The 14792-nt window shown below is 41.2% G+C and overlaps 1 protein-coding gene across 1 annotated transcript in view; it reads left to right on the forward strand.

The window, feature by feature from the left end:
- Window positions 1-4030: 4030 nt before the first annotated feature.
- Window positions 4031-14792, forward strand: part of SULT6B1 (sulfotransferase family 6B member 1) — a 21410-nt gene continuing 10648 nt past the window's right edge. The window contains 5 exon segments of the mRNA XM_017860419.1: window positions 4031-4229; window positions 5201-5250; window positions 5252-5314; window positions 9515-9604; window positions 13408-13534. Coding sequence (XP_017715908.1) covers window positions 4031-4229; window positions 5201-5250; window positions 5252-5314; window positions 9515-9604; window positions 13408-13534 — 529 coding nt within the window.

Genomic DNA, 14792 nt, shown 5'->3' on the forward strand with positions numbered 1-14792 from the left:
GACTCTTTGTAATGTAAGGATAATCTCACTAAGCAGATTGGCAAGGAGTTCAGTCCTGCTCCTCTTTTCTTTTTTGGGGAGGGAAAATCTTAAATATACCTTCGCAACTACAGCTAATATCGCATTATTATGTAAGGCAAGAAGGCCGTCAAGTAGGAGTGATGTATAGAAATATAAAAATACTAAGATATTCTGATTTTACCTTTTCACATACTGCTTCTTTAAAAAATAAATATTCACCTACATAATGAAACCCGGATACCAGTGCCTAGCTAGGAACCCTCTCTGGTCAGTTCTTTTCCCTCTGTAAAATGGAGATAAAAAACTACTCTCACACATCCACCACCTGCCTCTCACTTTCTGTTGACATAGAGAATTTCCTCAATTCCAAGATGTACTTGTTTCCATATGTTTACATTTCAGAAATAGGAATGCATCTTACAATTGATATACATATATATATACACACACACACACAAACACAGAGAGAGAGAGAGAATATAGTGTTTGTACCAAAATGCTGTTATTAAATAAAATGTTTTAGTGATGCAGGTTTTTTCTTGGCTGCTTAGCCAGCCAGAAACCTCTAAGACTGGCAACACCCCTGCCCAGGCCCTGGGCCCACTATAGGAGGCACCCAGCCCACCCAGCTGCACTTCGCTTGCGCTCCCACCCAGATCCAGTGCTTGCGGCGGGATCCACACTCAGCCCGCAGCTGGGCCAGCCATGCCACAACCTGCTTCCACCTTGGGCAATGGTGTCTGGATGAGGGGAACATGGTGACACTCAAAGAGGGATGTCAGCAACCCCAACCCCCAGAGGGGGTGTTACAGCATGCGAACAGCTCTTTTAGTCCCATTGCCCCACTCCAGCCTGCTGCTCCTGGGCTGGCCTGGCCCTGCCACTCCTTCCTTCATGTGGGGTGGCTGCCCTACACCAGTGGAGGGCAGGGGATACAGTATTACAGTTTTCTTCATACCCACCTTCAGGCTAAGGAGGACTAGCTGCCTTAGGTCGGTGGACCACCCTCTTCGAGTCCTCTCTCTGCTGAGAGCTGTTCCGTTGCTCAATAAAACTCTTCTTTGCCCTTCTCACTCTTCAGTTTACAGCATAACCTCATTCTTCTTGGATGCTGGACAAGAACTTGGGATCCTCCAAATGTGGGAACAAAAAAGGCTGTAACACTGTGGCCCTCCACCTGCTGCTCGTGCCTGCAGCCACCCCACACAATGGAAAGCAGCAGCCAGGCTGGGCCAGCCCTGGAGCCATGGGCCTGAGTAGGCAGGGGACTGAATGAGCTGTAACACAGGCAGGCTGAGGCACCAGGCCAAGCCGGGCCCAGGCGGGGATGTGCCATCCTGTGTCACTAGAACCCAGGATATTTATTGCCCTTGTGGTCATAAAAATCTGTCTCTGCAGAAAATAAGATTTTTTTTTTTTTTTTTTTTTTGCAGTGAAAAATTCCCATGACCTTGTTTCTCATAGCAGGTAAAGAAGCACCAAAGAATTCACTGGCACTAACAATTAAACCTGTGCCCTCTGAGATCTCATGGTAAGTGTCTTTCTGCCTGAACTTAGCTCTACTGCCTGCATTCCAATCCTAGCCCTTCCAAAGCCTGACTCTGCAACTGTAACCAGGAACCTCAGCTTTTAAAATATTTTTTAATCACTCAGTTTCTTTTCCTGCCCTCTTACCCCTCCATTCCCTCCCTCTCAAGACATTCTCCTCTGACAATGCATGTTTATCTAATTGTTTTCTTGGTTAAAAAATTCCAGAAGCTAATCTTGAAACAAACCAGATGCAGAGCCCCAACTGCAGAATCCTCGTGCTTAAGGGGAGTTGCAACATTTTCTCCACTGCCTTTGGGCTGAAATCAAGATAATGCCAACCAGACCTCCAAACAGGCAATTACCCAAGATAGCCATTGAAACAAGACATACAGACCCTGCATCCTGTACCACTCCCACATGTCTGCCATGCATTTCCCCCTTAAAAAACCTATGGTCAATATTAAAATTTAAGGTGGTACTTTAGAACACTAGTTCACCATCTTCTCTGTTTGCTGGCTCTCTGAATAAAACCTGCTTTTTCTCCCACCAACCCTCACCTCTTGTTCTCTAGAAGTCACTTAGCCCCTGTGGCCTCAATTAACCTAACTGCAAAAGGTAGCAAAGCAACACCCGTTTCATAAGGCTGTTAGGAAATTACATCAAATCATTCCTGTAATCTTAACAATTTGGAAGGGGATGTGGTACATGCAAGTACTCAATAATGTTAGCTATCCTTTTAACTGATACATGAATGATGGTACAGCCAGGTAACTAAGCATAACTAGAAGTCATCTTCTTAACTGGTTAACATTGGTTAAGAGAAAGGTAAATACAGTGAAAAAAAATTACCTTTGGAAAATGGAAGAAGGGTAAGAAGAAAGATGTGGGGAAGAGAATGGGAGAGAAATAAGAAGAAATATATAGTCTATGTTTATAGATATTTGACTTATCAAGAGGCCAAAGCGTAAGTTTTGACCCAGAAAATGTACCAGATAGGATATAGGCTAAACTGCTATAACTTTTGAGTAATTATAATTGTAATTGTTGAGACTCCAATAATTCAGTGGCTCAAACAAGATGAACAATTACGCTCTTTCACATACGGGTCAGAAGGAGGCTTGTTATACAGTGTGAGTCGTGGGAGGGTGGCTCTGTTTCTCAAGGCCATCTGGTGAGCCAGGTTTCCTCAGTGCTGCTTTCCTCCGAATTAGCAAATCTGACTTGCCAACACAGTATCTGCCTTCCAGGTATGGGGAAGGGACTAAAGAAGATTGGAGAGCCATCAACTTCCTGTTTTAGCCACAGGGCCACACCAAGCTGCTGGGAGATGGGAAGTATGAGCCAACTTATCCAAAGGAAAAAGACAGCTACAGAAAGACTCTACCCTAGGAAATGTGCCAGGAAGAAGCAACTTCCCCAGCATGCACATTAAGAGACACAATGACATAGTCTGACCTTCTGGGGGCGCTACACTAGAAAAGGGAAGAAAGCCTCAGATGGGCCTGCGTACAGCTTCCTAAACACACTGCACGTGCTCACTTCCCGAGGGTAAGGAGAGCAGCCCACTCTAAGGGAAGAATCATGGGAAAGGGGTGTGAGATACCAGAAGTGGGCCAGCCTGTGAAGGCCTAGCATCAAGGTTAAACATTGCACTTGCTCTTCAAGTCACCCACTTGGGTCTCTTCTAAGTGTACTTTCCTTTCTTTCCTGCTCTAAAGCTTTTAGTAAACTTCCACTCCTGCTCTGAAACTTGTGTCAGTCTCTTTTTCTGCCTTATACCCTCAGTCAGTTCTTTCTTCTGAGGAGGCTAGAATTGAGGTTGCTGCAGACCCATATGGGATAACTCAGATACATTTCCACTGTTAACAATTTTACATAAACTTTTAGAGATATATTATCATTAGCTCAGAGTGACACAACTAGTAAATGGTAGAGTCAAGGTTCAAACTCAGGTCTTTAGACTTGTAAATCTATTGAGCCAGTAAATGAGAGTGCCCGAGACTGCCCCCAAATTTGGTCTCTTTTCCACCCCACCAAATTACCTCACAATCCCATTGCTTCCTTTCACACCACATAGGATATGTGTAAAAATGTATCAACCCAGGAGAGAACTGAGATTTCATTCTGTGAATTTCTAATAGAAAAATTGCGTGCCTGATTCCATACCTATTTGTTAGATATTTAATATATATTTTCTTCTATTAGGATATCCCATTCTTACTTTCACTGGGCAGATTGCCTAAATGGTTATGTAATCAACCCTTGGGGTAATATTCCCTGATCATCAGCCTGTTCTGCACCTGTGGTTTAGCTTTTGCCAGGAGGATATGCAAAAGTTGAGGGAGGGTGGATGAGAATTAAATGATTTCTTTTTCATGTGCCTGGGAGGAGCCCTTTATTCCAGCCCCTGCCCAACTCCATTAAAAGCAATCACTCCCCCTGGACAGCCACAGAGCAGGTTCATTTGCAGGGAGCTACCATGGCTGATAAATCCAAATTTATTGAGTACATTGATGAAGCGTTAGAAAAATCTAAAGAAACTGCACTTTCTCGCTTATTTTTCACCTACCAGGGGATTCCTTACCCCATCACCATGTGCACCTCAGAAACTTTCCAAGCGCTGGACACATTCGAAGCCAGACATGATGACATCGTGCTAGCATCTTATCCAAAGTGTGGTAAGTAACAAGTCGTTTCCTACAAGCACACTTCTCATAGTGAGTAGGTTGGGGAGGGTGTGAGACAAAGGTGGGACGAAGGCGGTTCCTCATTGCAGGAATCTGACTGAGCGTCAGTGAGGAGGAGGGCCACCGTGGTTAAGTACGTAGGTTATATAATCAGTACATAGAATTGCTAGATTAAAAAACCCCAGTGTCTGAAGGAAGAGCTCTGTGCGGAAAGGCCATTATGGAGGATGGAGAGCGGAAGGGGATGGTTGACGGGCCTGGAAGGGAGTTGCATGAATGTGGGAAAGTTCAGTTGGCAAGGAGCAGTGACAGTAGCAGTGATTTTGTCTTGATTTCTGGCTGGACAAAAGCACAGCCACTTCTATACTTTACATGATGATTTCCATGTTACAAATTATTTTTCAGGATCAAATACTGCTCTGTCAGTTTCTCCAATCACTTTTACAAAGATCCTTCATCAATGGAAAATAAAACTTGAAGAATCTAAATTATCCTGCTTTCTACCATTTCCTTTTGATTCTTTTTACTGTTGTTTATTAAAGCTAACCTCATTTAATATGTTTTTTCTTAACTGATGCTGTGTTTTCATAAAATCAAAATTATAGATTCCTGTAGAAAATACATATTAATTTAATGTAAAATAATATAAATAACTTATAATAAACTTTCTATAACATAACATTGTTCTATAAGAAACATATTCTAGATTCGAAATGAAGCATTGTCCCTTGTTAAAGGAGACATCTGAGAAATAAGTTGAATTTTATACTAATTATAGGTAAATGCTGTTTTCCATCAAACCATTTCTTTTCATAGTCCAAGTTATTTCAAACACAGAAGACCTAAATATACACATCAGGGAATCATTGTAGATTTTAATTTTTATCATGTATATGCTAAAGTAACGTGCTTTTGTTACATCAAGACTCCGTAATGAGTTTTATTCTCTGATTTTCTGATAGGTTCAAACTGGATTCTCCACATTGTCCATGAATTAATATTTGCTGTTTCTAAAAAAAAAGTATGAATATCCAGAATTCCCAGTTCTTGAATGTGGGGATTCAGATAAATATCAGGTTAGTACAAACAGCCTTTAACTTTACAGCAAATTATCATAGAAAGATTTCTTCCAGTTTGGTGATTCTTTAGTTTTCAGTTTAGAAAGTGCGATACTAATAATTATCACAATTTACTCTGTGCCTACCATATCCTCAGCACTGTTCAGGTATCATCTCATTTTTTGCAAAAGAACCTTATTACCATTTCACAAAAGATAGAACTGCTAGGGACTTGCCCAATGTCAAGGGACTAATAAATGATAGAGCCAAGATTTGAACCCGTTTTCTAGTTTGAGCTTTTAACAACTATACTGTATAGCCAGCCTGTTTTTTGTTCTTTTTATTTTAAGTAGGGGAAAAGTAAGCTGAGAAACCTCAGGAAATGAACAGAAAAGCCTCATCTCTGAAGACATGGACCTGTGCAGGATGGTAGTAGGAATCACCAGTCTTTTCCTAGTAAGGCATGATTTTTTTTTTTTTTTAAATGGAGTCTCACTTCATTGCCCAGGCTGTAGTGCAGTGGTATGATCATGGCTCACTGCAGCCTTGACCTCCTGGGCTCAAGTGATCCTCCTGCTTCACCCTACTGAGTAGTTGGGACTACAGGCACATGCCAGTACACCTGGCTAATTTTTTTAAATTTTTTTTGTAGAGACAGGGTTTCATTTCGTTGCCAGGCTGGTAATGAACTCCTGGGCTCAAGTGATCCTCCCACTTTGGCCTCCCAAAGTGCTGAGATTATGGGCATGAGCCACCGCACCCAGTGATTTTTGATTTCCCTATCTCAGTTATGATTCGTGTGTGTGTAAGGGACGGGAAGAAATCAAGCATTAGCTAAGAGAATAAGCCACTGATGTGTGTGAAGGGGATAACAGGTCACCCTAGCTGTTATTACTTACCTTCCCAATACAACTAACTGGGACTTGGGTGTGAGATAGGATGCTCTACTCCCTGCCCAGGGAAGGCAAGAAAGGAGTGGGAGGAGGATCTGCCTCAGGACTTCAGTGCTTGGACAGAAAAAGGACATGGAAGACAGCCCCTCCCCACTCCTAGACACACCAGAATGCAGCTGGGAAGCGAAGGCTGTATTCAAGGGGGAACCACAGTCTCAGTAAAACTTTCAGAAATGTTCACCACCAAGACTCCCAACAGGCAGACAGAACTCAGTTACTAAGCATAAAGCCACTGGATTGGGACTTAGGGAACAGCTTCTGGAAGGTGACTGAGACGGTGGCATGATGACAAATACAAACTTGAAAGTTGGAACCTAGGTGGAAGGAAGTCCATTTCCAAGGATTAGGCCAAAGTAGCACAAAAATACATGGTAAAGGAGATAGGTGTTCAGGGACTCAGAGGAGAGTGGTTTGGAGGTAAGTGCCGAGTCCTGGATCTGGTCGGCAAAAACAGACCAGAGAGGGTCATTTGGGCCAAAGCAAACCTGATGAAGGCTCAGCCAAGATGGGCCCAGGAACCTAGAATGGGCCAACAGGGGCAGTAAGAAGCTTTGTCCTAGGTAGGAAATAAGGAAAAGCCCCATAGACTTCCCCTGTCCAGGTCTTTGCATAACTTTTTACTAAGGAGAATGTTTAACATCACCTTTAGAAATGATGCCAACATTTATCCAGATTTCAATTTCTCTCTCTCTCTCTCTCTTTTTTTGAAATGGAGTCCCACTCTGTAACTCAGGCTGGAGTGCAATGGTGCGATCTCCTCTCACTGTAACCTCCACCTCCTGGGTTCAAGCGATTCTCCTGCCTCAGCCTCCCGAGTAGCTGGGATTACAGTTGTGCACCACCACGCCTAGCTAATTTTTTGTATTTTTAGTAGAGACAGAGTTTCATCACATTGGACAGGCTACTCTCGAACTCCTGACCTCAAGTGATCCACCCCGCACAGCCTCCTAAAGTGTTGCGATTACAGGCGTGAGCCACCACGCTTGGCCAATATGCCCTTTATTTTTAAATGGAAATCAGTGAAATGAACTTCACTTAACAATTATTTGCTTTACAGAGAGCTTTTCTGGAATACATATTTTTCCTTACATAAGGTATCTAGAGAACTTTTCTGGAATACATATTTTTCCTTAAATAAGGTATCTAGTCTTTGCTCACACTTGGGCTATATTATACATTTTAACGAACATAGTAGTATATATTATGTAGCTATCTAATTTTATTACAGTTGACTTCCATTTTTCCCTTGGGTGCTTTTCTAATCCTTTTAGTAACTTTACCATTTCTCATGTGTCTGTACATGATTTTTGGCCATAAAGTTTTGTGGAAACCACACTCTATAACTTAATCTGAAAATAATCACCTGTGCAATTTTGCACAAAGTGCTTAAAACCTCAAAGCCTGTTCTTAATCTCTAAAATGGGGGTTACAATATCTACCTGAGAGGACTGTTGTGAATGAGTATGAATGAGTATGAAAATACTTCAAATGTTTAAAAGTACAGTTTGATGTAAATGAGATTTTACACTGCTAGTCACCACTTGGGCCCATATCATTGATTTAAAGTGTGTTTTATTTTTAAAATTTCATTTTTTGTCCCCTTGCTTGAGCTGAGATCTCCACTAAGTTTTTTTTTTTTTCTTTTTTTAGATAGAGTCTCACTGTGTCGCCCAGGCTGGAGTGCAGTGGCACGATCTCAGCTCACTGCAACCTCCGCCTCCCGGGTTCAAGTGATTCTCCTGCCTCAGCCTCCTGAGTAGCTGGGACTACAGGCAAACGCCGCCACACCCAGCTAATTTTTTGTATTTTTAGTAGAGACGAGGTTTCACCATGTTGGTCAGGATGCCCGGCCTCCACTAAGTTTTTACAGAACAATTGGCTACAAACATCTGAATATCCTTTTATCACTTACAATGAGTAGTTATATTATAGCTGCAACCAAGCAGTGAGTGACCTCTACAGATGTGGGACTAAAAACTTGCAGCCTTACTTCCCTGCATAACATACACTAATGGTCTGATTGTAAGTGAAAACCCTTAATCCTGGCAGATTAAATAGATAATTTTATCTTCAAAATTATCTATAGAAATAGATTACAAAAAAAGAATCACCTTAGTCCATATACTGACAATATATTTCTCTCATAAAACATTTCTCAGACATTTAAGTAACTCTGCACTTTCAGGTTCTATTGAGATATTTTATTGCCTAGAGTTTTAGCTGGTTAAACAGAAAGATTTAAATGTTAAAAATGGATTTGCAGGAACTGTGGAAAGATTTCACTATTTCTGTTAAAGACCTTGAATATAGAAGAGATCCAAATTAAATGAAAGTGTGTATTTCTTTTTTTTTTTGGAGACGGAGTCCTGCTTTGTCGCCCAGGCTGGAGTACAGTGGCACAATCTTGGCTCACTACAAGTTCTGCCTCCCGGGTTCACACCATTGTCCTGCCTCAGCCTCCTGAGTAACTGGGACTACAGGTGCCCACCACCACGCCCGGCTAATTTTTTACGTTTTTAGTAGAGATGGGGTTTCACCGTGTTAGCCAGGATGGTCTCAATCTCCTGACCTCGTGATCCGCCCACCTCGGCCTCCCCAAAGTGCTGGGATTACCGGCGTGGGCCACTGTGCCTGGCTGAAAGTGTATATTTCAGATTATGAGCGGTCTTGAATAAAAGGGATTTGATACGATTGTGTAATTTTTTTTAAAATTACAAAAATGATTGGGAAATGGTAAGCAGGGTACAACAAAGAAATTCAAGAATATTTTAATTATTTGTTTATCTATGATTCTTCATTCCTCATCTCCACAAAGTAAGAAAAGAGAAATAAAGAAAAATTGGCCAGGCATGCCTGTAATCCCAGCACTTTGGGAGGCTGAGGCGAGTGGATCCCCTGAGGTAAGGAGTTTCAGACCAGCCTGGCCAACATGGCGAAACCCTGTTCTACTAAAAATACAAAAATTAGCTGGTCGTGGTGGTGGATACCTGTAATCCCAGCTACTCGGGAGGCTGAGAAAGGAGAATTGCTTGAACCTGGAAGGTGGAGGTTGCAGTGAGCTGAGATCGCACCGCTGCACTCCAGCCTGGGCGACAGAGTGAGACTCTGTTTCAAAAAAAAGAAAGAAAGAAAAATTGGAGGAGGAGGAGAAGATATAGTGACAGTAGTGCTGGAAACTGTCATTTAGATACCAAACCTAGGAGTGATTCAACACACACACACACACACACATGCACATTTTCACCTTTTTGTGTATATTTTTAAGAGAATGAAAGGCTTTCCATCACCAAGGATTTTGGCAACTCACCTCCACTATGACAAATTACCTGGGTCTATCTTCAAGAATAAAGCCAAGGTGAGTGTCCTTTCCTACTGATAATTCTTTGAAATTTCTGTGTATAGATATTAGTTTTTGGAAGTGTAACATGAGTTTGTTCCTCCTCATAGAAGCTTAGTAAATGAAGTGTGACATTTAATTTTTTTGTTTCTTTCTTGACGTATATTTGCTATAGTTGCAGTCAAGTCAAATGCATTTTCAACAAGGATATAAAACATATGCATAGAATAAAATGTATTTTATAATCTGTTTTACAGCGAATAATTTTCCGAATCCCGCTAGAATATTTAGAGTGTTTCAAAAACACACAAAAAAATACAATCTAGTAAAATGAGAAAAAAAATTGTTCCTTTGTTTCTTTCTGGTGAGCACTATTTACCTGAGAACTAAAACTATTTTTTCAAATATATTTAAAAATTTTATAGAGACAGCATCTCACTATGTTGCCCAGGCTGGCCTTGAACTCCTGGCCTTGGGAAATCCTTCTGCTACCAAGACCTCCCAAAGTGGTGAGATGACAGGCATGAGCCACCATGCCTGGCTAAAACTATTTTATTTTTGAATTTCACATATAGTAAGAAACTTCACAGCATGCATACAGAACTATATGTGCTTTGGCTGTTCTTACCATTTGTTTAAAAATATTTTTTTATTAATCAGTATTGATATATTTCTTGTAATTACTAGTTTTTACCCAACTCTTTCTGTTTCTTCTCACCTGGTCTCCCCTCCATTCCTTATTTCTTGGTGCCTTTTTTCTGTCTCAGAAGAAAATGATTTGAATTAGTTACAATCAAGATTTAAACTCCCTGCAGGGTGTGGTGACTCATGCTTCTAATCCCAGCACTTTGAGAGACCAAGGTGGGCAAATCACTTGAAGTCAATAGTTTGAGACCAGCCTAGCCAACATGGTGAAACCCCATTTCTACAAAAAAAAATTACTTTTAATGGCAAAAACCCCAATTACTTTTGCACCAACCTACTAAAAATAGCCAGGGGTGATAGCACGTGCCTGTAATCCCAGCTACTTGGGAGGCTGAGGTAGGAGAATCACTTGAATCCGAGAGATAGAGGTTGCAGTGAGCCAAAATCTCACCACTGCTCTCCAGCCTGGGTGGCAGAGCGAGACCTTGTCTGAAAAAAAAAAAAAAAATTAAACTCCTGCTGAATGCTAGCAAGAATGGGAGACTAGTGAGATAAGAGCAAAGAAAGGCAAAAGAGGAAAACTGTTAAGATAACTACAGTTTCAATGGTAAGAGACAGGAGGGGAAGCAAAATAAGAAAGGAAGAGTAGGAAAGCAAACCTTAGGGAAGTGGAGGTTTACAATGAGCAGCTTTGTGGCCATGATACAAGAATCCTAGTAGCTTAAAATGGGAAAATATCTTAAAGGTCATCTGTGCTAATTTCCATCGAGTGTTTGAATTCCACTAAGCAGCTGGACCATGATTGAGCACCTCCAATGATAAAGATCTCCGGTATCCCCTAAGCCAGCTTTGAATAGTGCTGTTAAACAGTTTTTCCTTGTATTGTGTATTTGTAAAGACTGAAATACCACTTTAACACATAATTTCCCCGTTTAATGCAGTTAACACATTTTCCTTAGAGTCTCTATAATAAACAGAGCTGAAGTAATTTATAAAGCGTTGGACTTGGGGCACGCTTTTGAACAGAGTTTCACATTTGTAAGAATACAAGAGCAAGTAGAGAGCAACAGGGACTGGATGCAGTGGCTCACGTCTGTAATCCCAGCACTTTGGGAGGCCGAGGCAGGAGGATCACTTGAGCCCAGGAGTTCAAGACCAGCCTGGGTAACACAGTGAGACCCCCGTCTCTACAAAAAATACAAAAATTAGCTGGTCATGGTGGTGCACTGCTGTGGTCCCAGCTACTTGGGAGGCTGAGGTGGAGGATTGCTTGAGCCCAGGAGGCAGAGGTTGCAGTAAGCGAGGTCACACTACTGCACTCCAGCCTGGGTGACAGAGTCAGACCCAGTCTCAAAAACAACAACAAAAAACAAGAGCAACAGCAGGGAGGTAAGACGTTGATGTGTGGAATTTGTTCATACTCCATCCAATTAGCCCTCAAATTTAAATTTACGTCTTTGTAAACTTACGTCTTTGTAAACTTACAGATTGCTACCAGCCAGGCCAATTGAGTGGTAAAGCCTCAAATATAAAACCCTCAAATGACAAGAATCTACTATATTTGGACTGGCAGCAGGGATGAGTGTTACATCTAAGCACAAGACAAGACCCAGACCCATTGATCTCTACTCAATTTTATTCTGTTAGTGTTAGTTAAATTCTTTAGGCAGACAAGGTATTTTGATATCCTGACTCCCTCCCACTGTCATGTTATTTACAAATTTGGTAAATATAGCTTCTATATCTTTACCTAAATCATTAATTAAAATATTAACTATGACCCAGCCAAGATAGTGGAAGGGCTTATTAAAAACCTCCCAGCAGGTTTACATTAGTTAATTAACTATTTATACCCAGTCAGTTTGTTGTTGTTGTTGTTGTTGTTTTTGTGATGGAGTCTTGCTCTGTTGCCCAGGATGCAGTGCAATGGCACGATCTCAGCAACCTCCATCTCCTAGGTTCAATCAATTCTCCTGCCTCAGCCTCCTGAGTAGCTGGGACTACAGGTGCTCAACACTGCACCTGGCTAATTTTTGTATTTTTAGTAGAGGCAGGGTTTTTCCATGTTGGCCAGGCTGGTCTTGAACTTGACCTCAAGTGATCCACCTGCCTCAGCCTCACAAAGTGCCGGGAGAACAGGCGTAAGCCACCACGCCCAGCCGCCAGTGAGTTTCATATGCCTAACTGCTCCTGCTGCTGGCTTACATTCTTACTTTTTTTGTAGGAGAAAGCATAAGCTACTCCACCTACTAAACTAAAACTATGTTGATAAAATCCAGGTGTTAACTGACTTGTTGTTAGAGGATCCATGTTGCCCCATTGGTTAGTTTCCTCCTTTACGTGGCCCCAAATCTTGTTTTTAGTCAATTCTAGACTTCTCCCAAATGAAAGTGAATATCACAAATCTGCACTTTGCAAAATCCACATCTTTCCCCTTTCTGAAAGGGAAATGACTTCTGCCTGTTCTAGTTGTCTGGCCTCACATGTTTTCGGATTCCTCGGAATTCAGGAACATGCTGGATCATGTGTCCTCCAGTTTCCTCAGTTCTTGAAATGGAAGGCTTCAGGCCAGAAGGCTGAACTTGGAGCAGACGTGTGAGCCTCTACAATCTTTTAGTTCTCTGGGATTTCAGTTTGTTCTTTACAATGTTTATTTCATGCTACTCATCCAAAGGAACACTTTCCTCATCAGAGAAGACAGATACAGGAATTCAGACGTTCTGTGTCATCTACTCACCCATGAACATCATACACAAAGAGTGGGCTTTGCCATTCTTTAATCTTCTCTCAACAACTCTAATACATTATTTTTGTCGTCCTTAACATTATTTGCAATTTTTATTTGGGGGTTTAAACTTTTAGGTCATACTTTTGTGATTATCCTAGTGAGCTTGGTCTTTTTTTTCCTTTTTACATCTTCCATGCATCTTGTTGCCTAAATTCATTAGCAAGAATCCTCTGCTACAATATCAATCTTTTTCTTCTTCTTTCTTTCTCTCCTTTCCCCAGATTTCCCCATCAGCCACCTCCTGTTCCTCAGTTTCCTACTGTCATTCTTTCTCTCTATATTAACACAATTATGTAATATATGAGTGGACATGATATTCCTCGCTCTGTCAATTTTCCAGATTTCAAAACATAGACCTAAATAAATTAACTCAGTTTTTGCTCCCTAGATATTGGTGATCTTTCGAAACCCTAAAGATACGGCAGTATCTTTTTTCCATTTCCATAACGATGTCCCCGATATTCCAAGCTATTGCTCTTGGGATGAATTCTTCAGACAGTTCATGAAAGGACAAGGTATGGCTGTTGGTAAAAGAATTCTTCTTACTTGAACAGATGACCACATAAATGTGAAAACCCAAATGTGTTTTAGGGTAAAGGAAGAAGATTTAGGTAGATCTGGGAACCAAAAAGTTACATTTAAATGAATTTTTATAGCACCATTAGTTCTGTGCATCCCACAATTAAATGCATTGCTGTTTTAAAAACTAATTTGGGGCTGGGCGCGGTGGCTCACACCTGTAATCCCAGCACTTTGGGAGGTCAAGGCAGGTGGATCACGAGATCAGGAGATCAAGACCATCCTGGCTAACACAGTGAAACCCCGTCTCTACTAAAAATACAAAAAATTAGCCGGGCGTGGTGGCACACACCTGTAGTCCCAGCTACTCTGGAGGCTGAGGCAGGAAAATCGCTTGTACCCAGGAGGTAGAGGTTGCAGTGAGCTGAGATGGTGCCACTGCACTCCAGCTTGGCAGAGCGAGACTCCATCTCAAAACAAAAAACAAAACAAAACAAAAAAAGCAAACTAATTTGGACAAGTCATATGTTGACTATGAGTACAGACTGACCAAAGAGAGCTTTAACAGAGAGTGATGTAGAAAACCATTTGTAGTTAACTTCCTTGTCACTATATAACATTGATAAAAACCATGACACATGACACATGACACTGAGCTACTGTACCTAAGCTACTTCTTTGCTAGAAAGAAAATAAGTTTTTGTAAGAAATAAGTTTTTGTTAAACATGTTGATATTTTGTCTCTGGTTTATTGATAACTACAAGTGTCTACTAATGCTCCAGGTGCTAAAGTAGGGGTTGTCTATGCATTACTTTATTTAAGATTTATAACAAACTATGAGTAAGGTGGTATTAGCTCCATTGTACAGATGAGGAAACTAATCAAAATATAAATTAGACGGGTACAATAGCTCACGTCCATAGTTCCAGCACTTTGGGAGGCCGAGGTGGGTGGATGACTTGAGGTTAGGAGTTTGAGATCAGTCTGGGCAACATGGCAAAACCCCGTCTCTACTAAAAATACAAAAATTAGCCAGGTATGGAGGTGCATACCTGTAATCCCAGCTACTCAGGAGGCTGAGGCAGAAGAATTGCTTGAACCCAGGAGGCGTAGGTTGCAGTGAGCCGAGATTGATCAACTACACTCCAGCATGGGTGACAGGGCAAAACTTCAACACAAAAAATAAAATAAAATAAAATAAAATAAAATAAAATAAAATAAAATAAAATAAAATAAAATAAGATAAAATAAAA

Source organism: Rhinopithecus bieti, unplaced genomic scaffold (genome assembly GCF_001698545.2).
Source record: "Rhinopithecus bieti isolate Rb0 unplaced genomic scaffold, ASM169854v2 scaffold_52032, whole genome shotgun sequence".
In the NCBI taxonomy this organism is placed as follows: Eukaryota; Metazoa; Chordata; class Mammalia; order Primates; family Cercopithecidae; genus Rhinopithecus; species Rhinopithecus bieti.